General features: G+C 39.2%; 1 protein-coding gene across 1 annotated transcript; it reads right to left on the bottom strand.

Moving 5' to 3' along the window:
• Positions 1-22,794: 22,794 nt before the first annotated feature.
• LOC142162352 (uncharacterized) lies at positions 22,795-23,943 on the bottom strand. The gene is made up of 2 exons (XM_075218696.1): positions 23,349-23,943; positions 22,795-23,210 (listed from the first exon to the last, which is right to left on the bottom strand). The coding sequence occupies exons 1-2, from the start codon at positions 23,941-23,943 to the stop codon at positions 22,795-22,797; spliced, it is 1,011 nt and encodes a 336-aa protein (XP_075074797.1).
• Between the last annotated feature and the right edge of the window lie 2,964 nt (positions 23,944-26,907).

Here is a 26,907-nt window from a genome sequence, read left to right as displayed (position 1 = left end):
TTGTGTGTCCGCACTCACTTTTGTGTGATCCGCACTGGGCAGTCTATGGCCGCACTCATTTCTGTGCGGGCCGCACTGCCCTTCTGAGACTATTTTGCTACAACCTTCAATCATGCTTATGTATACATTATGAGCTTCAATTGTAACTGATTTCTAGTTCTTATGTGTTGCAGATAATGGTTCGATCATGTAGCAAAGGAGATATGTCAAAGGGGAGGGCAGAACCCTCCTGAGGTCGGTGTCACACCTCCTTTTTTCCTTTTTTTTCTTTTTTTCCTTTTAATAATAAAAAAATGATTTAATCGAACCTTATGTAGCCTACGTATCATGACCCCACATGAATGATCTTTGCGTAGTTCTGGTAGATCGGGAATAGAGTAAACAAAATAATGTTCTTTTTTTTGCCTTAATGACTACTTTGATGAGAAAAGAGAAACAAAAGAAGCAAAAAAACATTTCCTAGACTGAATGTTCTATAACCTACTCTAAACTTAAGCTTAACGAGCATGTTTTTTTTTCTTTTTGAAACAAATAATCTATGGGAAATTATTAAGGAAAAAACCCTACAAGAGAAAAAATATTTTTGATTCTTCTTTTTTTTAGGAAGGAAATCTAAAGAATAAACCAAAGAAAAATATTTTGAATTTTCACTTGATATCCTGAAGAAAAGATTTCGAAACAAGAAATAAAAAAGATAAAAACTGTTTTTGGATTTGAATTTTTGATTACCTAACGAAGAAACTCTGAAAATAAACCAAAGAAAAAATATGTTTTTTTTTTATCTATGTGCAATATCCTAAAGTTCTAATGAAAATAAGAAAAGTTTTTTTTTCATTTTTCATCAATTTCCCAAAGAAGCAGCTCCAAAGAAAATTTTCTTTTATTTTTGGAACTAAAATCTTAAAGAAAACTTCTAAAAGAAATATAAAACGCGAAACCTCTTTTTGGATTTTTGAGTTACAGCAACTTTTTCAAATATAAAGTAGAAAGTACAATAACAAAAGAATCGGCGTTACTGTACAAAACTAAAAAGTAAAAGACGACATAAAATGAAGAACATACTCAAAATATAAAAACTAAAACAAATCTCCTTAAGCAACTCCTGAATGAGCGATCCTGACTGCATGATCACGGGGTGTCTGTCATGCTCAAACTCTGGTAAGTAGATCAACACTCGTATGAAAAAACTCAAACCAACACTAGGTGAGACAATAACATTCCTTATTGGACACATGCAAGACATAATTGAGACTATTTTTGCAAAAATGGATTATTTGGCCAAAAGATGGCTAGAAGTGCAAAATTTGTCTATGACCCCGCAAAGCCAAGAACCTAAGATTTACTAGAAAGACCGTAGACTATGTGGGTTGCCTACGTATCACGCCCCGAAAGACGAGAATCAGGTATGCGTAGTTCGGGCAGATTGGATACGGGCGAGAATTAAAAAACAACTGACTTATAGAAAACACATTTTTTGTCTTGTTTTTCGAAAAATAATGTAAAATCTTTTTGGATTTTCTTTTTCTCCTTTTTTTTGATTTTTGAAAAATGATAAAAAGTGCATAATCTTTTTGAAGTTTCCATGTTCTTTTTTTCTTTTTCTTAATAACAAAATGTAACAGAAAACATAATTAGGTCACACTCGCTTTATCTTCACATTTCACCCTCTCTTTTTCTTTTCTTTTTTCTTTCTTATTTCTTTTTTCATTTTTTTTTTCATTTCTTCATTTACCCTCAGCTATCATTGGTCCGCCAAATGACCCTTTTACCCTTGAATAATGCAACATGTAGCACATAAGATGCATCAGGATGGTCTTTTATTTTTTGGGGTATAACTATCCTAGACGGACCCAACCCCTGTATTGAGTCCCCAAAGTTGAACGCACATGATGCAAACAAATGTTCCTACTAGGGATTCGGCATGAGGCTGAGTTATTCTTGGTTCAAAACCTGGTATATGTTCTAGACTATGTACCCGAGCGAACAACTCGAGCCGAGGAGGGGGCTACGTACCGGGACCCAAAAGGCCATCCGGCTTAGTAACTTGTTCGAGCCTCTTTCTTATTTCAAGGTATGACACTAACAGAATAGGGAGTCTCGACCAGCGAGCACATCCCCGAAGATGAGAATAGAAGGGTTTCATAGCAGTTTATATACAGTTTCAGATAATATCAAAGCGGTAAAAGCAACATTTAGCACATTAGAGCCCAAACATGTAATAAAATCAGATAATAGATAAAGCTAAATATAATAATTCATCTAAGCTCGAATTCTGAACCCTGAACCAAAGATTCTGGGTTCGATCCCTAGCAGAGTCTCCAGAGCTGTCACACCTCTTTTTTTACTGCATCCCCAGAAAGGAATGTATAAAGGGAGTTTTTCCAATTAAAGGACAATCGAAATGGGATTTATTGTTAAAAGATTCAGAGTCTCCACTTGGGAGATTTATGGTGTCCCAAGTCACCGGTTGAATCCCGAATCGAGGAAAATCTTGACTCTGTATTACAGTCCGCGAACACAGAAATTCGGGTAAGAAATTTTGTTAACCCGGGAGAAGGTGTTAGGCATTCACGAGTTCCGTGGTTCTAGCACGGTCGCTCAACTGTTATAATTGGCCTATTATCTGATTTTAATGCATGTTTTAGCCTATGGTTCGATTTTAACTTCATAACCGCTTTTATTCAATTATTATTTTTTTGGAAGATTTCAACGTTATTTAAAGTATGTCTTGAACCACGTCACATAAATGCACCCATGGTCCGCAACATATTTTATCTAACATTGTTGAGATTTGGATTTGGGTCACATAAATGCGCACCCGAATTTAGGATTACGTATCACAACTACGTCACAGGAACCGTACCTGTAGCTATGATAATTTTATTATAACGCGCCTAAAACAACTAGCGCATCTAAATTATTTTCCTAATCTTTGAGATTGTTGGGATACCAAATTTATGAATAAGATATTATTGGGGCAAAGGACTAGTTAACATGATCTATTACTTGACCCAAATTCCTTATGGTTCAAGACCCACCTTATGACCCATTTTTATTCCTTGCCAAGAAATAAACAACTCCAATTTTTCATTTACCCAATTAAAAGCAATTATTCAAGAACCAAAATTATGTACATCACAATCGAAATACAAACTAATTAAAACAATTTAATTGAAAACTAAGACATGTCACTCAAACAACGTAGAAACAAAAATCAACCAACACACGCACCGAGCTATCATAGCACAATAAAATGAGAATGAAAATTGAGGAATGGACCTTTTATTGATGAACCAAGCTGAAAATTGTACATCAATCGGGCTAAACAAAATAACAATCCTTGGACCGAAACATCAAAATTATAAACCGGAATCTCGAATCGACACCGGAATCAACCTCGGCGTGCAACTGAACAAGGACCTCGTCTGTCGTCCATTTTACCAATTCCAATGCTAACATTAAATCCAAACGTTTTCCTTCAGCTTATAACTTGATATTTCCTTCCGTTTTTGACCAATTCCAACAGCTCACTTTCTCTATTGGATCAGAACTTAAAGTAACATTAAAGTTTCTGTCCAAATGTCGTTTCCCCATCTTTGTGTGTGTGTCTTTTGTGTTATGAGAATAAGAGATCCATTTCATTTTTTTAGTCCTGTGTATGCGTGGTTGCTCGTTGACAACAGAAGAATGGAGTAGCGGCTGTGGACTCTTTTTTCGTCCCGTTTTTTGCTTCTTGTGGTTGCTGCGTCGTTTTTCTTTTTGTTGTCTAAGTCTAGGAAATGAAAACTTAGGGGTAGGGTTTCTATAATTGGGTATTTTATATGGGAGTGGGAAAGGATGATGGTCATTAGATTAGGAGGAAATAGAAAGCTAGGATTAAATCTTGCACTTAAATGAGCTAATGGATTGGGAAGAATGGGCCAAGCGTAATTGGGTTGGACCATGTCTTTTTTTTTGTTTCAATTTTGAGCTAAGAAGACTCCACAAAATATTAATTAAAACCATAGCTAAATTCCCTTAATATAAGATAACTATACTACATGATGCAAAAATAAATTCTAATTAATTAAACTAAACTATATTAAAACATGAAACTATTACATATTTTTTGTATTTTCAAGATTATATAAAGATAAAATTAAGGTACTATTTTTTGTATATTTTTTTACTTTATGAAAGGTACATAAAATAAAAAAAATATTTTTTTTTGTAATTTTCATTTCCTTGTGGTAAAACAAAGTAAAAGAGTAAAATGAGTTGAAATAGCTATATTGGGCCTAAATTAAATATTTACGTGCTAAAATATGAAAAATCTTGGGGAGGATCAAAAATCACATGTCTACAGTCGGGGTCGAGGCAGAAGCAACCTCCATCTAGCAATCCAAAGGGCAATAAGTAAAACATCCACATCCAATAAAGCCCCCGATACCTCTGAGACCAATGAGTATGTCCCCTCCGAGGAAACTTCTGAGGGTACCTCCGTGCAAGCACAGTCGAAAGCCCAATCACAACAACTCCCGGGGAGATTTCATTTGGTATATGAATCTTCTTCAGCTGCCAGTTCGTCTGAACATTCGAAAGAGGGTAGTCAAGATTCTGAACCCTCTTTCTCACATGCTCCACCTACTCCAATCAACCTAGACGATGATGATGATGCCCCAGACAATGGTAGAGGGGACGACACTGTAGTGGGAGGTTTAGAGAGGTCAAAGAGGCCAGAGATATGGGAGGACAGATTTGTTAGTGCCACTGCCTTCGCAAAGTTTAGGGAATGGTGGCCATAGAGGTCGCTCACTCTTGAGCAACAATTTCTAATGAAGGATTTGCACAAGCACAACCCCAATATCCTTAGGCAATTCCAGGAGCGGAAAGGATGGAAATGGTTTCCTAGATGTAAATGAGTACCTGGTCAAGGAATCCTATGCAAATGTTGCTCACATCAAACAGGGAACTAATATGACAAAAGTGTGGAATCTGAAAATCCGTTTTGACTCATGTGCACAGAACAAATATGTGGGGTTTGAAGAAGTAGAGGCAGTGCAATACTTGGAAAAGCTAGCTATGGATGATGCAGGTTGTTCGTGGTTAGCTGGGATTAAATCCCTGGGTCAACAGCTCTGTGGCTCACAGCATGGGTTCCAATTGTCCGGGCCACCCTAAACTTTAAAGCAAAAGGGTGGAAAACATTCATGTATAGCCACATTGACCCATGTCTCAATGAAAACATTCTCCCACTTCCCCATGCAGTCTTGGTGGCTTCAATTATGGCTGGGTATCCGATAAGTGTTGGTGTCATCATGTCCACTAACATCACTTTATCCATCTAGAAGGGTGAAAGATCCTATCCGTACCCGAACTTTCTCACAGAATACTTCAAGGATCAAGGGGTGGAGCCGAAGCATTATGATACAAAAGTGAATGCCAAATTCAAGGGTAAAGCTACTACCTCCGTTGGCCAGTCTGAGGAGCCAGCGGTAGTGGTTACTGATTCAGTTGTCGAGCCTTCCACAATAGTCGGTACTTCTACTGGGACAGCAGTTATGCGACCTTCATCTTCCGGACCATCTGCCTCTGCTAGATTATCAGTGTCATTACCAGTGTCAGCTTCATCTACTTATCCTCAGACTGCGCTGCGAGTCTCCTAGACATTGGCGAGTCTCAACAATTGGATGCAGGCAGCTATAATAAAACTAACTGATATATCCAGTGTTGTTGCAGCACAGTTCTCAGCCCCAGTAGAGCCACAGGTACCTCCATCAGCGGAGGAAACATTGAAGAAGATTATGGACGATCAGAAGACTATCATGGCTAAAGTGGTGGCACAAGGGAAAGTTATTGAGGATTTGGGCAAACAGGCCAAGAAGATGCAGAAGTCTCAGGCATCAAAGAAGTGGGTGGATAAGCTGAGAAAAGAGATTGAAAAGATTACATATGTCGGTGATTTACCATTGGACCTGCTCATGGAGACAGCACCCCCAGCAGCACAGGCACCACCAGCAGTACCTGAGGCACCAGAGGTAGCAGCTGGTTAGTCTGAAAAGCCGGCTACGACTGCCCACACTGTTGAGGAGATGATCCAGATGCTCAGCAACCTTGTTGTCCCTCAACTAGGTGATGATGAGATATAGCTTGAGACCGAGGGTGCTGATGATCCTATGCAAACTGAGACCACATAGGGAGTTCTTTTAACTCTCTACCCCTTACACGTTCTTATTTTTGGTAAGCATTGAGGATAATGTTTATTTTCATTTGGGGGTGGTCTATTTTGATTATTTGACATTTGGGCTGTAATAACTCTGATACTATTTTTCTTTCATCTTTATTTTCCTTTGGTATGTATACATTCTCCTCATTTGATGTAGATATTCATTTCCCTTATGAATATATTCATTTGATTTCGGTTTATATATTCATTTATCTCGCTTTTCGTAGTTTATTTTATAGCTTCTTTAGTTTGCTTTTCCTTAGTAGTATAACTTCTTATTTACTTTAGTAGCTTCTTTTTAATTTGCTAGCTTCATTTTACGTTTTGAGTGAACAATAAGCCTTTGGTTTTCTTAATGTCGCGGTTCTTTCCAAAGGTGGATAATGTGTGAACCGGGTGGCTCTTCCCAACGATGGATGGCGTGACAACATTCTTAAGGGATTGAGTCTGTTTTTTTTATGTTTTGGCAAATATAGTAGTAATAAATAAAAGTGGTCTCAAGCATACTTCACTTGGTACCAACACATTTACCTATGATCGTATGGTTAAAAACAAGTTGTTGGCAAAAAACAGCTTTAGTTGTGTCCCTTTTGACTCTTGTTTTGATTTAAGCAGTCATCGTGTGGTTCAATTCGAGCCATTGTGATTCTCAATCTTAGCTAGGATTGTTGTGGGACCTCGACTCTGTTCTCTTTAGTAATCCAAAAGCGTGAGAGGTGAGATATTTAGTTACAAGTCCAAGTATCCGTACTAATGGTCTAGAACTTATCCCGAATATTTGTCTAGGCAAAATTCTAAGTATAGCTTGGCTTGAGAAATAATTGTAGGTTCTTCTTGATCTAATTTGAAATTTGAAATTTTTCATATCCTACCAATGTGATATCCCTAATCAACCCCTTTGAGGTGAAGCCCTTTTTCTTTTAATAACCATGTTACAAGCCGTTATCCATTTTGCAATGACCCTCTCTTGGCACCCGATCTTTTCTTAGCATTCTTGAAAAATAATGGGCAAAAACGTAAGTTTGGGGGAGAGATAAGGAGTTTAAAAGTGATAAACTATACAAAGAAGAGAAAAAACTGAAGAAAAGGAAAGGCAAAGAAAAGAAAGAAAAAAACAAAAAGAAAAATACCAAAAAGAAAGTGAATAAAGTGAAGAGTTGAAGGGAATTCAAAAGAAAATAAGGAGGAAAGGATGAAGTAAATAGAAAAGGAGAAAAATGAATGTCATGTTCAAGAAAGAGTGACGTTATGTCTCTCTAATTCCCCCAAAGAAGAATAAAACGACTCAAAGAGTCGAGAAAGCATGAGCCGAAAAGAGAAAATCGAGTGCTTAAGGAAAGATAAAACCATTCTATTCCAACAAGTCCTACCTTGATCCAAAAGCCTTCATTACATCCCGCAAAAGCCCTACATGATTTCAAGTTGAGTGAGCTTACATTAGTGGTGATTTACATAAGGGGAAAGCCTATGGTACTTAAAGTCGAACTTGTGACGTTCTTTTGAGAGTGATGAGCGAACTTTTCACAATCCTTGCTTCGAGTGTTACATTATAAAGTGAGATTTGCTAATGGAAAGTAGGAGGAGGAGTTTGGGATCCACAATGACCTACATGAAAGAGCGAGCTTCCTTGATGAATAGAGTCAACTCATGATGCTCCAGTGTCACACCAGAACTATTGTACTCAAAAAGTCAAATTATTTGGTTGTTGATAATTCATGTGCGTCGTGGGTAACTGTGGTCCCAATTGATGTGCAATTGATTCACCTTAGGCTAGCTAAAATATCCCTTTTTCTAGTGGAAGTGGGAATTGCCTTATTTGCTTGAGAACAAGTAAAAGCAAAAGTTTGGGAGAGCTGATAAGTAGGGATTTTGACTGCTTATTTGCTCTCTTTTACTTTTGTTTTAGATCAAAAATGTTTAAAGGTATTCCCAAAAACTAATAAAATGTGCTTACTTGCAAGAATATTGGGAAACGGGCTAAAAATATCAAAATCAACTCATAAAGGAGTCAAAAGTAAACAAGAACCAAAACAGGATAAAAAGGCCAGCAGTGCGGACCGCACAATTCAAGTGCGGCCACAGAGGGGAGATTCAGAGAGTAGTGTTTGGGCCAGCTAAAGGAATGCGGACCGCACCGAAATTGTGCGGCCGCAGGAGGTCAAGTGCAGTCGCAGTCATTATTATGTGGTCCGTAGGTTTGAAGAATTAGAGAGTTGTTTGAATTCCAAAAGCAGATAGTGCGGACCGCATCACTTTTGTGCGGTCACATACTCAGAAGTGCGGTCACACTCATTTTCATGCGGACTGCAGAAGCCTTGAGGTTCCAAGACCAAATTCCCAAGAATGCAGACCGCACAATAATTGTGTGGACCGCACCAGAATTATGTGGACGCACAACCTTCGCAGGGGCATTTTTGTCAGATATTTTTAGCTTAGTATAAATAGAACTTTTTATCATTTTTAGGTTAAATTTAGCTTGTAGAAGTGCACCTGAGCCGTTTTCTTTACTTCTTTGAGTAATTTTGTACTAGATTAACTTCTAAATATTAGATTTTCTTTGTCTAATCAATTATTATGCATTCTATCTTAATTTCTTCTTGTATTTCTTTATTTTTCATGAGTACCTAAATCTTTAGCTAGGATTGTGGCTCAACTCTAGTGTGGGTACTTAATTGATATTTAATTTTAGGGCTTGTTTGTGATTGGATTAGCAATATTTAGCCTTGTTTATGCTTGAATTCTAGAATTAATGGTTGTAAACATTGATTCATGCATATTTGACTTAGTCTCTACTTGAGAAAGAGAGACTAAGTCTAGGAAAACTTGGCTAACAAGGAATTGGAGTGAACTCAAAAAATTGATAGCCCCAATTGAAGGTCAAATCTAGAGATAGTAAGACCCCACTTGAGCATATATCATTTGATTTGAGCAATACCCATTTGGACTTGAGAAAGCCAAATTGGACAAAAGCACTCAAACTACCGAGAGGTATAGAGTGGGTAATTGCGTGTGATTGCTATATTACAATCCTGACTAATCAAACTTGTCCAAGAGTTTACAACCCGCTAGATAACCACCTAGGCGGAAGTCACAACCCTAGATCCTTTATTATTAGAAAAACAACCAAAACCAAAAATATTGTTTCTAGTTTATTAATTTCAATCGATAGTTTAAAGTAGAAATAGGAACAACCTACAAGAATGTGGAAGTGCAAATTGAGGCACATTAAACAATTACACTAGGTGTACACCTAATCCCATTTCTAACTCCCTGAGGAATCGACCCCGACTCGCGTTGGATTTTATTAATGCTTCGACCGTCTCACTACCTATAATTGTGGTGTGACTTTGGGCGAGGCAAATTTTAGGCACCGTTGCTGGGGAGTTAAACGGATTTAGCTATATATATAGGTTTTTGTTTGCTTTGTCTTTTTTTCCTTCCGAGTCACTAATGTTATTTTTGAATTGATTTTAGGTACAAAAATGGCTCTAAACAATGAGCCCATCGGAAACGTGCCATTCGGGGAGGAAGTGGATGATGATTCCATGGATGAGGTTCCTCTTGAACCTCAAGCAAATATACGAGGCTGCCCACCTCACAATAATGTGCCCGCCCCTCCCCACCTCTACCAAAAGTAGCAGCCCACCGATAATTACCAAACAAGGGTTATGCAAGTGCTATAGTCGTGCCCCACATTCGGGCGGGCAACTTCTAAATCACCAACGTGATGCTTACACTACTTGAGCAACAGGGATTCCTCACCGGGGCTCCGAATCAAAATGCCTACAAGCATCTCTAGGGGTTCGTCGATACTTGTTGGGGGAGCAAGCAAACAAATATCTCTGAGGACACGCTGAGGTTGAGGCTATTTCCCTTTTTTGTACGGGGAAAAGCATTAGACTGGTTAGAGAGGTTGTCAATCATTCCATCCACACTTGGGATGAGTTGGCAGAGAAGTTCTTTTCCAAATTCTTTTCTCTGAGATATATGGCAACGCTTCGGGATGAGATTCTTGCTTTCAAGTAAGAACCCAATGAGTCATTGCATGAGATTTGGGAAAGATATCATACCATGGTTAAAGAGTGCCCGAACAATAATATGTTTGGGCCCATGATCAAATAGACCTTCTATAGGGGGATCAACACAACTAATCAATGTGTGGTTAACCAACTCGCCGAGGGGGGGGAACTTCATGAACACTCCTTGCGCTGAAGCTTGCGAAATTCTTGATGAGATGGCAGATACCTCTTCGGCATGGCAAAGTAAAGCCAATATTCCGCAAGGTGACCCTAATATTATGCACCTACACAAGGAGCTACATGATCATGGGCAAGCTATTGTTGAGTTGACAACTACCATGAACCAATTAGCCAAAGCTCAGTTTAAACAAGTTCAACGGCCGAAACAAGTGCATGCAATGGAAGGTGTGAATATAATGGTAAACAAAAGATGGAAACAAGGTCAATAAATGCAAAGCCATCCGGAACAATTTATGCAAGATGATAGTGGTTATGATCAAGGTGATTCATTTAATGAGCAAGACAAAGAAGTTTAATATGTCAACAATTATCAAGGTCAAAGAAACAATGCTCAGGGACAAAATCAATAACAACGGAGGTCACAAGGGAACCAAGGTAATTAGAACAATCAAAACCACCAAGGCAATTGGAGTGGTGGCAATCCTAATCAAAGCAATTGAAACAATCAAAGAAATCAAGGCAATTGGAGTAATCAAGGCAATTGGGGTAGGAAATAACCAAGGAGGGTGGAACAACAACAACCGGGAGTCGGGTTTTCAGAGGCCCCCAATGTACCAACAACCAAGCAATCCACCTCCCTATTTTTCTCAAGGCCCGAGCTTTTCATCCAATGAGATGGGTAGAATTGAAAACCTGTTTAAACAGATGATGGAGAAGAATGCCAACTCCGATGCTCAATTAGCCTCGCACAACACTTTTATTCAGAATTTGGAGGTTCAATTAGGCCAAATATCACAAGCTTTGAACACTCTTCCTAAGGGGATACTACCTAGTGATATGGTGGTAAACCCGAAGGGTGGGAATAATACGGGACATGCTATGGTCGTGACTACAAGAAATGGAAAAAAGTGGAGATGCAACCACCTCAAATCAAAGAAGGATTGTGGATGAAGATGTTGTGGTTCAAGAGCATGAAATTCCAAGCAATGTGGTTCAAGTTAATGAAGAAGTGAGAATTGATATAGATGAAAGTGTGGAGGAGACGCAAGAAGAGGTGAACCCATCTAGGGAACACGTGATTGACATTCCGGAACGGGTGGTGCCAAAGGCTAAGGCACCAATGCCAAGTCCTCCTCCTCCATATACTCAAAGGCTTGTAAAGTAAAATAGTGAAAACTAATTCAAAAAGTTAGTGATATGATGAAGAGTTTGTCAATTAATGTTGTTGGTTGAGGCATTGGAGCAAATGTCGTGATATGCAAAATTAATGAAGGATTTAGTAACCAAGAAAAGATCAATGAATTGTGAGACCAACAAGATGATCATCAAGTGAGTACTATTGTTCACTCAATGACTCCAAAGTTGGAAGATCCGGGCGCTTTCACAATCCCTTGCACTATTGGGAGCGCCGATTTTGCCAAAGCATTATGTGATCGCGGGGCAAGTATCAACTTGATGCCCTATGCGGTGTTCAAAACTTTGGGAATTAGGCAACCAAGATCCACATCCATGAGGTTGCAAATGGAAGATCGAACAATGAAAAGGCCTCTGGGTATTATTGTTGATGTATTGGTTCGAGTTGATAAGTTCATCCTCCCAGCAGACTTTGTGATCCTTGATTGTGAAGTGGACTATGAGGTGCCTATCATTTTGGGTAGACCTTTCCTTGCTACGGGGAAGGCTCTTGTTGATGTGGAAGCCGGTGTGCTCACTTTCCAGGTGGGTAAAGAAAAGGTGGTCTTCCATGTGTGCAAATCAATGAGGCAACTGAATAGTAATGAAGTTTGTTCATTAGTGGATTTGGTGATGGGTGTGATTGTTGTGATTCTAGTGCCATAATGAATGTTGAAGACAAAGTGGAAGTCATTTTTCTCAACCTTGATGATGATGAGGAGAGTGATGGTTATGTGGAGTGTGTAAATGTATTGCAAGGCATGGGGTCGTATACTTATGAGCCCCAAAAGCTATCTTTGGATCTTGAAAACCAGAATACTCCTCCAACAAAGCCCTCAATCGAGAAGCCTACCTTGGATGCAACGGCCGGGCACGAGATACTCAGCTTTTTCGACACCTATTCCGGGTACAACCAAATCCGAATGAACTCAGGCGATCAAGAAAAAACTTCCTTCATCACTATATTCGGCACCTATTGTTATAACGTAATGTCATTCGTACTAAAAATCGCGGGTGCCACTTATCAACCCTAGTAAATGTTTGAAGAACAAATAGGAAAATCAATGGAAGTTTACATTGACGACATGTTAGTTAAGTCCATGCGAGCAGAAGAAAATTTGAAACATTTGTAGGAAATTATCAACATACTAAAGAAATACAACATGAAGTTGAACCTTGAGAAAAATATGCATCCGTAGTCGGATCTGAGAAGTTCCTTGGATTTATGGTATCCAACCAGGGGATCGAGATTAATCCCGATAAAATCAAAGCTATAGAATATATCACCATGGTGGACAGTGTCAAGGCCGTTCAGAGGCTAACCGGAAGCATAGTCGCCCTAGTCGGGTTCATATCGAGGTCTTCCGATAAGATCCATCGATTCTTCTCATTATTGAAGAAGAAGGATAATTTTTCATGGACCTCGAAGTGACAGCAAGCTTTGGAAGAACTCAAACGGTATCTTTCGAGTCCACTCTTGCTCTATACTCCGAAGGTGAATAAACAGTTGTACCTATACTTAGCGGTATCTGAGGTAGCAGTAAGTGGAGTCTTAGTCCGAGAAGAGGAAGGTACATAATTTCCTATCTATTATGTTAGTAGAACTCTAGATGAGGCCGAAACAAGGTACCCTCACCTAGAAAAATTATCGCTCGCTTTGTTAAGCGCCTCCAAAAAAGTTAAAGTCGTATTTTCAATGCCACCACATATGCATCATAACGTCTTACCCACAAAGGAACATAATGCATAACCTGAGCTCGCGGGTCGGTTGGCAAAATAGGTCGTAGAAATTAGCGGGTACGATATTGAATATCGACTCCGAACTGCCAGAAAATCACAAATTTTGGCAGACTTTGTGGCCGACTTTACGTCGGCCTTAATACCCAAAGTCGAAAAGGAGTTGTTGTTAACCTAGGAGACTTACTCGGGAATTTGGACCCTCTTTACGGATGGTGCCTCGAATGCAAAGGGGTCCGGACTCGGCATCGCGTTAAAGCCGCCTACAGGTAACGTAGTTAGGCAATCTATTAGAACTGTAAAATTGACTAACAATGAGGCCGAGTATGAGGCCATGATTGCAAGTCTAGAATTGGCTAAAAGCCTGGGGACAAAGTGGTGGAAGCTAAGTACGACTATGTCCTTGGGTTAAATCAAGTAAATAGGACATTAGAAATAAAAGAGGAACGAATGCAAAGGTATTTGGACAAATTACAGGTAACACTGCATCGATTCAAGGAATTGACCCTACAGCACGTACCCCGGAATCAAAATAGCGAAGCCGATGCTCTGGCTAACTTGGGGTCATCAGTTAATGACAAGGAATACATCTTAACAGTCATACAACTCATGAAATCGATAGTGGAAGAAGGCTATGCCGAAATAAACTCAACAAGCTTAACTTGGGAATAGAGAAACAAGTATGTAGACTACTCGAATACTGGAAAATTGCCCTCGAATCCTAAAGAATCGAGAGCTCTACACATGAAGGCTACCAGGTTTAGCCTGTCCGAAGGTACTCTAGTTAGAAAAATATTCGACAGCCCGCTCACCATATGTTTGGGGTCGGGAGACACCGAATATGTTTTGAGGGAAGTTTACAAAGGCCCCTGCGGAAACCATTCGGGGGAAAAATCTTTGGTTCATAAGATAATTAGAGTCTGTTATTATTGGATCGACATGGAGAAAGATGCAAGGGACTTTGTACGAAGATGCAACGTATGTCAGAGCCATGCACCGATGATCCATCAGCACAGAGAGCTACTACATTCAGTCTTGTCACCTTGGCCGTTCAAGAAGTTGGGAATGGAAATTGCCGGTCCCCTGCCTTAGGCACTTGGTAAGGCTCAATTCATATTGTTTATGACTGGCTATTTTTTTAAATGGGTCGAAGATCAAGCATTTGAGAAAGTTCGAGAAAAAGAAGTCATCAATTTTATTTGGAACCACATAATATGTCGGTTCGGAATAGTGGCCGAGATCGTGTGTGATAACGGGAGGCAGTTCATCGGCATCAAGGTAAACAAGTTTTTTGAATACCACAAGATCAAAAAGATTCTGTCCACTCCCTACCACCCTAGTGGGAACGAATAGGCAGAATCAACAAAAAAGACCATACTTCAAAACCTAACAAAAAGGTTGATCGATGCCAAAGGAAAGTGGAAGAAAATACTGACTGAAGTCTTGTGGGCATACCATACAACTTCGAAATCTAGCACCGGAACCTCCCCGTTTTCATTGGTCTACGATGCTGAAGTTTTGATACCGGTCAAAGTGGAGGAACTAAGTCTCAGGTTCCGATATGCGACCAAAGAATCAAATGGTGAGGCCATGAGTACGAGCCTAGAACTATTGGATAAAAGGCAAGAGGCTGCCCTAGTCTGGTTGGCCGCCCAGAAGCAGTGGATAGAAAGATATTACAACTGAAGAGCTAACATTCGACACTTCAAAATTGGGGACTTGGTGCTAAGGAAAGTAATGTTACATACACAGAACCCGAATAAGGGAAAGCTTGGGACAAATTGGGAAGGACCATATCGAGTCATCGGAATTACCGGCAAGGGCTAGTACAAACTCGAAGCAAGAAACATTGCACAACTACCAAAAACCTGGAACGTGACACACTTAAGGCGATACTATTGCCAAGGTACGTTTTTATTTACCTTTTTATAATATTACGAATCATACTAACGCGTCTAGGCATTGGCCAAGAGAAAGCATGACTATTAGGTCTAAAAGCATGTATTGCACTCTTTTTTCTTTGAACCAATTTTGTCTCAAATGGGTTTTCCCGCAAGGTTTTTAACGAGGCAATAGTAGATCGTGCTAACTTAGATCCAAAGATCGGTTTTAAATTGGAATCAATGGTCTCATCAAAAGTATCTAAGCTCTCTCAAGATCGACCTCGAATACTGGGGGCCATCATCCTTGGGTCAAGCTTCTTAGCAAGGAAAGGAGGAAACTTTTTTGCTTGAAAAGTCTAGGCTCGATGGTTAAGATTTATTGTAAGGGCCAAACGGTCAAGTGAATTGTCCCGCATAGGCCACCTTAGCCATAATACAAGTTTTTACACGCTTTCAATCGTGTACTTTACACACAGAATTGAAAGAAAGTTTCTACCTTGATGTTACATACTTTTGCTTCCTAAAGCGTCAAACCTAAGGGTTATTCCTACCCATAGACTATTAAGCCCAAGGGCCACCCCTATCCGAGCCCAACGGGCTACCCTTACTAGGAGATTGTCGTCCGAAATAAGTTCGGGCGTCTCGGGTCATCAAAACCCAGAGGCACAAAACCTATTAGGCAGTGCCTAAACCTAAAAGGCTATGGCCACCCTAAAAAATTGTTTGGAGGCGTCTGAAGCCCGTAATCAAAATGCAATGCCTTCAATAAAAATTCAAAACCTACTAAAAGGTTACCCTCGGTAAAGGCATCATCTAAGAACACTTATGCATCTTGGGAAAACTTCCGGACACTCCGAGTTTTCAAAAGTTTCGAGCAAAACATTGCATTGAAGTCAGGTTCTATTCGGACCTCCGAAAATAAATGACTTATTATTAGGTTTGATTATGTGTTAAGGCATTAGAAATATTTTCAATTATGAAAAAATGCTAAAATAGTAGAGACTTGAAATTTCCGAAAGATGAAGTTTTATTTATTCCAAAATATCTTTACAAAGTCCCAACAAAAAGGGCCTCGAACTAAACAAAAAAATATGTTCATGAAAACTAAAAAAATCCAAAGGCATTCGTGCATGATCTTCAACTGAGCCCGATTCGTCACCAGAATCATCAAATTCTTCGGAGCCCTCTTTGCCTTCGCGTTCGGCTAGTTTCTTGGCCTCAACCTCAAGTCTTTTCGCCTCCTCGATCTCGCCGGACAGGTCAAAACCCCGAACATGGATCTCTTCGAGGATCTCCCTTCGAGACAACCACCTTAGATATTCGGCATTGGTCTTCAGACGGGCCTCGACTGCCTCAACATCGGCCTTGTATTGGGCCACCATATCCTCGGCATCAGCAGAGGTTGTCTCCAACTGGGACCTCATTTCTTTGATCTCTTTTCAAGGGCCTCCCGTTCTGCGGCGGCTGAGCTCAACTATGCTGTGAGATCTTCATTTAGCTGAGCCTGTTCATCAGCCTTTTCTTTTGCCACCCGAAACTGAGTTTCCACTAAAGAAAGCTTTGCCTGGGCGGTTTCCTTATCTGAGGCCAACAGATCCATCTTATTCTTCCACCCATTGGCTATGACTTGGATCTCATCCATCTCCTTTCGAAGCTGGCCAATCTGATCAATCTTTTGTTGGACCTACGAGGTTTGGTCGTTAGCCACTACGACTAGTTCCTCGTAACTTCGAAGACCTTTACCTTTTTGACCAAGTTGGTGTGCTCCCCCCTTAGGACCAATGCCTCTTTCTGATCCCTATCCATCTCGGCCTAAAGGTCCTTAATGAGTTCCTTCTTGTTGCTCACTAAGGAGCTTGTACATATCCCTTTTTTAGGCTAGCTCCTTGATCTCGAGCTCGAGCTTGTCTACTTCGACCTGGTAACGGAGGAAACTCTCGTGGTGAAGTACCAAGGCCTGCAAAACAATGAAGGATGTGAGGAAATATCAAAACTTAAGTAAAGTTTAAAAATAAAAAAATATAATGATGCCTTACCCGTCCTATTGCACCTAATTGAAGAGGCACGACACGTTCACCTCATTCATTTTTGGTTGGTCCTCCTCGGTCACCAGGCATCAAAGATAGCTGACTATTCCTACAGGGGCGGACCGAACCCGAGCATCCTCCAGAATAGTAAAAATAATGGATCTCTTGCGACCAGGGTCTACACTCGGGGCAGGGAACTAATTGATCAACTTCGGGCTCGAACTCGATTAGCCAGCTTCCTAAGATGGGTCCTTCCTCGGAACTTCCAGGTCGCCCAGCCCAAAAAATCTTCCAAAGAGGACGAGTCTACACCATCGAAAAAGGAACGAAAGGGATCGTCCTCGCCCGTGAACCCCTTCATTGAACCTCCCATTTCCTGCTTGGGCCTCCTCGAAAATGGACTCAGTGTAGTAGGGCATCCCTAAAATCTCTATTATACCGGGCGCTTCCTTCGAAGTGGAGTCGGCATCCCGATGGGTCTCAACCCTAGTCTCCACATCGATCCCCTAAATCTAAGGGAGATCGGCCTCCCGAATCTCCCCCTCGGTTGTTACCTGCTCCTCTGGAGGGGTCGGACGGTGGGATACAAAAATATCATCATCTTTGGGCTCATCCCTACGACGAAAAAGCAAATCTGAGTCCAGTGCTCGAGGACTGGATCTCTTCTTTGACTTACGAGCCACCTTTTTCTTTGGTTTCTTCACTTTGGAACTCGGAGAGCCCGAAGGTTTTCTCTTCATTTTCTTCTTTTCCTCTATGGTAGCCCCGAGCTTCCCCACAACGAAGGAATTAACGGGCAAGAACACATCCCCATCCCTTTCTGAAGGCTTAAGTTCGGTGGTCTTAGGCAAACCTGCAACAACAGAAGAAAAAGAAAATCAATATGGTGAGAGATAGAAGCATAGTATTAACTATTCTGAAAGGGGCCTTACCATGAGAATGGGCCTCCTATTGGCCATTCGAGAGTCCGTGCCAAGTGCGCTCGGAGTACGGAATTTGAGTACAGATGCCCTCGATCCATTCCTTTAGCCGAGGGACCGTATTCGGAAATTGGGCGACAGTTGTACAACCACAAATATGAATGAGAAGAAAGTAAATAAGTAAAAAATTGACATTTAAGGAGAGGCTGTACTTACGAGATGCATTCCACTTCTCAGGGAATGGCATGGACTCGGGGGAATCAAGTCTTCGGTCTTCACCCGAAAGAAGCGTCCCTACCAGCCCCGATCTGAGTCTTCATCAATGCTCGAAAATGGAGCCTTGTTGCCCCGGCGTGTAAGTTTTATTAGTCCCCCTCGGAAGATTAGGTACTGTATAAACAGAGCATATGATTGATGGTGAACCGACGGGATTCGGTCTTGTTCACGAAGTAACGAAAGAGGATCACGATCATCCATAAAGATGGATAGATTTGCTTGAGGCACACCTTGTAGCTCTTGCAAAAAATCAGGACAACCATGTCCACCGAGCTCAGTGTGAAAGGGTAAGTATAAACAATTAGGTACCTCTCGATGTGGGTAGTGATGGCGTCCTCAATCTTGGGGAATACTACATCATTGCCTTCCCAGTTGCAGTCCTTTCGAACCACCGGAAGAACGTCTTCGATTACGGAGCAAATGTACCTTGATGCTTCTTTACCCCAGTATTGTTTGCATGAGGGTTTCCCGACCTTAAAATCGTCTGCAATTGAGCAACCCCCAGGAATAAACATTTTCAAGGGAGGCTCGAGGGTCTGTGCATCGGCAGCTACCTTAGGAGAAGACGTTTTGAGGGCAACTACTTTAGGAGCAACCGCCTCAGTACCAGCGGTCGGTTGAGAAGATGAAGCGGCAATTTGTTGAGGAATAGATTTAGATATTTTAGCCATTGTTATTTGGAGAAGTTTGAAAACTCAAGAGAGGATTTCGAAAGATAAAGAGTTGAGTATAATAATTTGGATAAAATCTGGGTGAAAACCTGGAAATTACTGTGAAATCTTAAAGGATAAGGGAGAAGATATAAAAGCTTGAAGAAGGCTGATGATAGCTTGAGAGTTCGAGGGTAGAAGCTTGGTCGAAAAGTGAAAAACGAATAAGGGGTGAAACCTTATATAGAAAAAAGTTTGTGATGCTTCACATTCAAAGGTAACCAAGCGATGGTTGACACGTGCTCGAAGTCAGAGTGACACGACTAGTGGGACGTTTCGGCTTCTTCGTCATTTTTTGTTATAACGTACGAAAGAAGGAAACGGGAAACATTTGTCGTTTCTCATCGTTTCGGTAAATCTACCCTCCGAGAAACGAGGGGACTATATGTATACGGGTAAAACTAGAGGTAAAGAGCACCCCGATTTTCCAGTGGGGCGAACGAAGAGAGGACATAACTGTGTGCAGTCGAGATCGAAGTCGGGAGCCGCCCGTATCAAAGCTCGAACAAAACATCTGCCCTCGGAGATTCGAATAACGAGACCTCAGAAGGAATTGTCAAACGACCGCACACGATTAACAAAGGGCCGTGATATCTGTTCCTAACCAGATATCACGGTGTGAATCTCGACCCTTATCAGCGGTAGATCAGTGATTAGCGAGAAGAAAGATTTTTACCTTTTTTAGAATTGTACTTAGAGTAAAACTCCCCTACAATATAAAGGGGAAGTTGATTACTCATCAGACACATTGTAACACAGAGACCGAGGCAATATACTTCTATTCTCTCTGTTTCTAAAAGTTATTTCAAAGTTCTTGTTTTTGTTCATAAGTTATTCATAAGTGCCAAGCTCGGGACCGAAGGCAAGTTTCTTATTAAGCTTTTAACCAAGCCTAGACTCAGTCCTGCTATTGGTTTGGCTATTTACTCTATTTTTTATTTGCTTATCTATCGTCATTAATTACTCGTATTGAATTAAATCACGTATCCTTAAAACTGTGTACAAATTCAATTGTTATTCATTTTTAAGGGTAAATATATATATATATATATATATATAATATTATTTGCTTATGTTCTCGATTTAGTTTAACCTCTTATAGTAAGTTATCATATTTACCACATTATCAAGCAACGTTTATGAAATAGATTTACTAGTAATTACTTTATAACTTAATAATTGATGGTATAAATTTATACCGTCAGTATATAGAATTTAATTTTTCTAATAATATATTAAATTAGATGCAAAGTTACAAATATGTAGAAACTAGGCCAAATGGTCAATCCCTTGTAGATCAAATTAAACTTGAGAGAAAGAGGCATACTCAATGTTTTTACATTAAATGTCTAGATCCAAACATGGAAAATATGACAATGCAAGATTAGTTTTGGACGTTCGGTCGGTTAACTATATGAATATACGATTAATGAAACTTCATCATTCTTTGACTTTCATATGATATGTTATTCAGAGAAGATCACTAGTTTTGTTCATTTCTTAGAATCCCACTTGGAATTACTTTCTCTTGCCTACTGATGAATCAAAATTCATACCTTGACACATAATTTTTTTTCTTTTTTATATTTAATTTGTTTGTCCTCTAATTTTTTTTCCAATTACCCGTAATCAATTATGTCAATATTATATAGAATCAACACAATCAATTTAGGGAAAAAATAATTAAATTTTTTGACTCCGTAATCAAGCTCTTAGGTACTCTTACTTTTCTTTTGTACCTAAATTTCTTGTCAACCTGAGTGGAATCTCTGAAATTAACCATTATTCTTATTAGATTACGAATGATGATCGCTGAAAATAAAATTAAAGTAATACAATTAATAATTCAACGGATCAAACGAAACGCTAACGCTACCATTTCTACAATAAGCATAAAGCATTTTCACATCCAAACTTTGGTCTTTGGGCAGATTAAGCTCAATGCCGCAGATTAATTAACTAATTAATTGTTAATAATATCAATGACGAAAAAAGTTGGAGATTTGAAATGATTTCACAATCCAAGGTAAGATTGCGTCCAGACTGACAAAGATTTTAGTTTAGTAGTTGGTAGAGAAGGACTTCAAAAACCTAATAATCAAGAGATTAAAATTGTTTGTTTCTTAATTCTTTCCACAAATGTTTGAGAATTTTTTGTAATTGCGTGTAAAATGGATAGAATTTTGACTTTCTTCGTCACAAAAGTGAATACAAGCCATTTACGTGGAGCTTAGGCAATAATGTTTGCATGCTTGCTGGCCAGATGACGTTGTGAGTCCAGCCTTTGATTTCAACTCCAACTATGTTCATACTATTAGTCTACCTTTGATCAAGACTTCAACCCCGTTTTTCCTCTATGTACGTGAAGACAGAGACGGCCGAGAATACACACTACTCTATACAGTCAAACCTCAGCCTTATTTGTTTCGAATATGTTTGGATGTTATAGTGAAGTGTTGTTATAGAGAACATATATTATAACATAACATGAGAATTAGGTCCGGAAAAAACTTAACTTTTATAGTGAAGTATTGTTATAAAGAGGTCTGATTGTACTATATTTTAAGTCAATTACTATAATTTGTAGCAATAGGTGCAAATAATAAGATACGTGTCTAGACACAGCTAAAATTACTCTATATGTAAACTAAGTATAAGAAAGAATTTTGAGTCTTACGCGCAAATGGACAATCTTTCAAAATGACTTTGGTCATTCATTAAAATGTTTTTGTTAAATGTCTTTTTAATTATTATGGAAAACCATTAATATCATGGACAATCGCGAATCACACATCTAAATCCATACCTTTATGCGATGCCTATAGGTACCTACTATAAGCAAAGATTAATTAGGTATGTCATGGCTATTTTGTCAAAGACAATTGGAATGTTGGTATCATTATTTATGTCTTTCTAACTTTCAAAATTAAGCTTCAGTTCATGGCCACACTTAATATGATTTTTTTGTTGGTTCTTGATAAAAGAAATTAAGGGAAATAACTGAGGAAGATGAGAAGAAAATAAAAAGAGTATATTGGAATAGATGTAAAAGGAACTGACGCTGAAAATTCTATGTTATTTTACTGCATTTGGACTACAATTTATAAGAGGAATAGTAACTTAAAAGACCTAAAAATCAGCACAAAATCTGCTGAAAATAACTAACTCCTAGAGACTAGTTCACTCCTAAAGACTAGTTCAAAATTATTTCAAATTCATACTAAATTACTGCAGTAAATAACACTTAAGCAGAAACAGTAAAATAATTTTACTGAGAGCAGCTTCTAAAGCACATTTCTAACAATCCTCCTTGCTTTTGAAGCTGCAAATTCGGAATTTGTGCCTTGTAAACCTTTAACTAGAAGCGACTTTGTACGTAAATCTGCCAACTGATCTTTGGACTTGCAGTGAATCGAGTTCACTTCTGTATTTTGTTGCATCTCATGATTGTCAATGAAATAAGTTGGCTCGTTTTTCAGCTTCATTTGTATCTTGCCTTGAGACTTGTCAACTTTCTTCCAGATTTGCATTTTCTAAAATATTGACAACTTCTTCCTTACCTCATTTTCACATATGTCCTCAGTTGGAGAATTACCTGCACTTAGTAGATTCTTTTGGTTCCATTCTTCATCTTCGGTTGGATCAAATGAGAAGTTTTTACCTCTCATTTTAACCTTAAAATCTCAAGTCCAGTTGCATCATAAATGAAACAATATTCATCTTCAAAGGATACTTTAAATCCTTTTAACATTAGTTGTCCAACACTTAATAAATTTCGATCAATATCAGGAACATAAAGAACATCTGAAATTTTCTTAGTACCTGAATTTGTTGGGATTGCAACAGCTCCTTTTCCTTTAGCAAAAACATAATCACCATTTCCAATTCTGACTTTCTTATTTGCTATAGACGTGAACTCTTTGAAAAGATTTCTATCATATGTCATGTGGTTTGTACAACCACTATCAATCAACCAAAAATCAGATTTTTTGGTTGAAAGAATAGTTGCCACAAACAAGTGATCTTCTTCTTCTTCTTCATTGGAAACTTGGGCATCTGCTTCATGCTTTTGATATTTTCCTTTGCAAATTACAGCTTCATGACCAAGTTGGTTGCAAATTTTGCACTTTGCATCTGGCCTCTTCTAATATTTGAATGGTGGATGACCTTTTTTGCCACAGTGCTGACAAGGTGGGTAATTTTTCTTTGCATTATTACCTTTGCTTTGAGTTTTGTGGTTGGCTGTCAAGGCTCCTTCAACCATACCATCTTGCCTCATAAGCCTCCTTTGCTCTTGTGCCTGCAATGTATTTAACAATTCTGCCAAGGTAATCTTGGATAGATCATTTGTATTTTCCAAGGTAGTTATGGATACTTCATATTTTTCAGGCATCGTAACAAGAATTTTTTCAACAATTCTTGAATCTTTAAATTTAGTGTCAAGCAACCTTACATTGTTAACAATGCCAAGCAATCGATCTGAGTATTCTTTGACGGTCTCAGATTCTTTCATTTTCTGCAACTCGAATTCCCTTATTAAATTCAGCACCTTCATGCCTCGAATTTTTTCATCTCCTGTATATTCTCCTTTTAGATAATCCCATATTTCTTTTGCTGATTTGAGAGCCATAACTCTCGTGAAAAATGTTGCAGACGAACCAGCAAACAAAGTTGCTTTCGCCTTTGATTTCCTGATTTTCTTATCCTTGTGACTCTTGATCTGGGTCACGGTGGGATTGTTAGGCAGCGGAAGAACATCATAATCCTCTTCCACGGCCTCCCAAAGATCTAAAGCCTCCAAGTAAGTCTCCATTCTCACTGCCCACAGTTGCTAATTTTCACAATCAAAGACTGGAGGAGCCAATTGAGAAAAACTTATTTCAGTCTCCATCTCACTTAAGAAAAAGATTTTACTTAGGTCCCTTAAGAAGATGGCTCTTGATACCAATTGTTGGTTCTTGATAAAAGAAATTAAGGGAAATAACTGGGAAAGCTGACAAGAAAATAAAAAGAGTATACTGGAATAGATGTAAAAGGAACTGAAGCTGAAAATTCTATGTTATTTTACTGCATTTGGACTACAATTTATAAGAAAAATACTAACTTAAAAGACCTAAAAATCAACACAAAAGCTGCTGAAAATAACTAACTCCTAGAGACTAGTTCACTCCTAAAGACTAGTTCAAAATTATTTCAAATTCAAACTAAATTACTGCAGTAAATAACTCTTAAACTGAAACAGTAAAATAATTTTACCGTGAGCAGCTTCTAAAGCATATTTCTAACATTTTTAGCTAAAAGAAGTCAGTTTATGTGCGGATAAAAATCTGTACTTTGTACTAAGAAAAAAGAAAAAAAAGCCTAGTATTCTTCATATGACTTAATCAATGGTGGTAATAATACTACTTCTACACGTCCCAAGTTCGAGTGTTGGGTATTGTATGGGTCAAAATTAGATCAGAGAAATTTGGCACGCAGAGACATAAGGCCGAGGTCGGACAGTCATCAATAAAGCCGAGGTCGGACAGTCATCAATAAGGCCGAGGTCGGACAGTCGTCAATAGCCGAGGCAGACAGTTATCAATAAGACCGAGGTCGGACATCGATGAAATAGCTAGTTTGCTTTGGAATCCTCAAATTGTATTTTTTTAGGATTTTCTATGGATACCCGTTATAAATAGGGGGAGGGCTCTCTCTCTCTCTCTCTCTCTCTCTCTCTCTCTCTCTCTCTCTCTCTCTCTCGCTCTCCCTCTCCCTCTCCCTCCGTGGAGAAAATATGTAAACACACCTCTCTAGAGGATCTATGATCCCTGACCTTCATCGGATCAAAAAAAGGTCTTAAGGTTCTCATGTTTGTCTATCATTCGTCTTTATTAAATGAAAGAAGATCCGTCTCACTAAAGACTGGGTGAATCTTTTCCTTTATTTACATTGTATTGTCACTTAATATTATTTAATGCATCTTTCTTTATGCTATTAAATCTGGCCATAATCACGGCCAATATTTATACTCGGCTATGTTTTTCTATTCATACTATTCATCTCGGATCTAGAGTTAATTATTTTTAAGTGGGATTTACCATTTCATTTTCTTTGATTGATTTGTTCAAAAAGGTTCCGATATCTTTTGAGTCAAACAATTTGACGCCGTCTGTGGGGATTTTCTAGTTAAAATTTTAGTTTCCTCTAGATCTAAAATTCGATTCTAGCAAGTTCTTGTGTAGCTTCTACGGCACATACATTTACCACAGCTTTTGCTTGCTAATGACCAATAAAATCTTCATGCATCACATGTCACAACTTTCTGAAAGAACCTTTCCATATAAATGTTACTTATTAATCCCCTAGGTAAGAAAATATCTGCCAAAGAATGACACGACTAGGGAATAGTTTATGCTTTTTGGTTCAACTGCAGGGTCCATGGGTATAACTGCACGTTTAATATTAAACTGAAGTAAAATTTCATCTAGTTATTGAAACACCCGCAGGAACATATCCATATGTGAAATCTATCATGATATGCAAACTTGACTTACGTAGTAGTTTCTTAATGCCTGCTACAATTTGGATCTCAAGTTTGAGTCCTCCTGGAGTCGGGTTTTTATATTCTAAAAGGGAAGAATCCACCCATTTCAAGGACCAGTATAGGTTGCAGGCAGAAGTAGATCATGCTTAGCTGGATTGTGTAGTTCTCTGTGCCAGTCGCATAAGGGACCACATTAGCTCAAAGTTGTTCAGTACTTTGGACACAACTCAAGTCCAGGTGTATTAGATTGGATAATCTTAGTCCAGTTACTGCTTGCCAGTTTATCATTTTGTTTACTGTGTTGTCTGGCTACCTTACTGACTTCTATTCGGAATTGTATCCGGTTGCGAAAGATTCAGTATATAAGCTATGGTTCTTGAAGTTAATATATCTTCACCCCATATGAGGTCATGGACGCAGACTGCATTTTCAACTTCATCATCATTAAAAAGAGAACATTCACGAGGTGATGAATTTGGGAGTTGTTCGACTCTACTTCAGCGTCACCGCTTCCTGCTAATTGCGCTTGCTCTCCTAGCATTTCTTTGCACTAGATCAAATCGAGGTAACGAATGATTTTATCTGGTTTAACTAACTATTTTTCTAAGTGGGATAGAAGCTGGAGCATTCTCCCAGATGCGCGAACAAGAAACGCCTCATATTCTCCAATGTAAGCAAAATTAAGCAAACTAGGACTCACCCAGGAAACACACAAAAGAAAACTAGGACTCACTCAGAAAACGCAGAAGCTAAGCGAAACTGGGACTCCCTCAGAAGACGCCGGAAACTCTCTAAAAAAAAGGAGGAGGTCGACCCCCTACGGCTAAGGGCTATCGCCGAAAGAGAAGAGGTTGACCCCATACAGCTAAGGGTCATCGCCAATAAAGAAGAGGTTGACCTCGTTCTTACCATGACGGGTTAACATTTTGACCAGCTCGAAATAACACCCCTACGGCTAAGGGCCACTGCCGAAAAAGAAGAGGTCGACCCAATACGGCTAAGGGCCACCGCCAAAAAAGAAGAGGTCGACCCCGTACGGCTAAGGGTCATCGCCAAAAAAGAAGAGGTCGACCCCTACGGCCAAGGGTCATCGCCAAAAAAGAAGAGGTCGACCCCTACGGCCAAGGGTCATCGCCAAAAAAGAAGAGGTCGACCTTGTTCGTACCATGACGGGTTAACATTTCGACCGGCTCGAAATAATACCCCTACGGCTAAGGTCCATCGCCGAAAAAGAAGAGGTCGACCCCTACG

The sequence above is a fragment of the Nicotiana tabacum genome, chromosome 7 (assembly GCF_000715075.1).
Source record: "Nicotiana tabacum cultivar K326 chromosome 7, ASM71507v2, whole genome shotgun sequence".
NCBI classification, from domain to species: Eukaryota; Viridiplantae; Streptophyta; class Magnoliopsida; order Solanales; family Solanaceae; genus Nicotiana; species Nicotiana tabacum.
The sequence above is the reverse complement of the archived record's forward strand: the minus strand, read 5'-3'. Positions and strand labels throughout refer to the sequence as shown.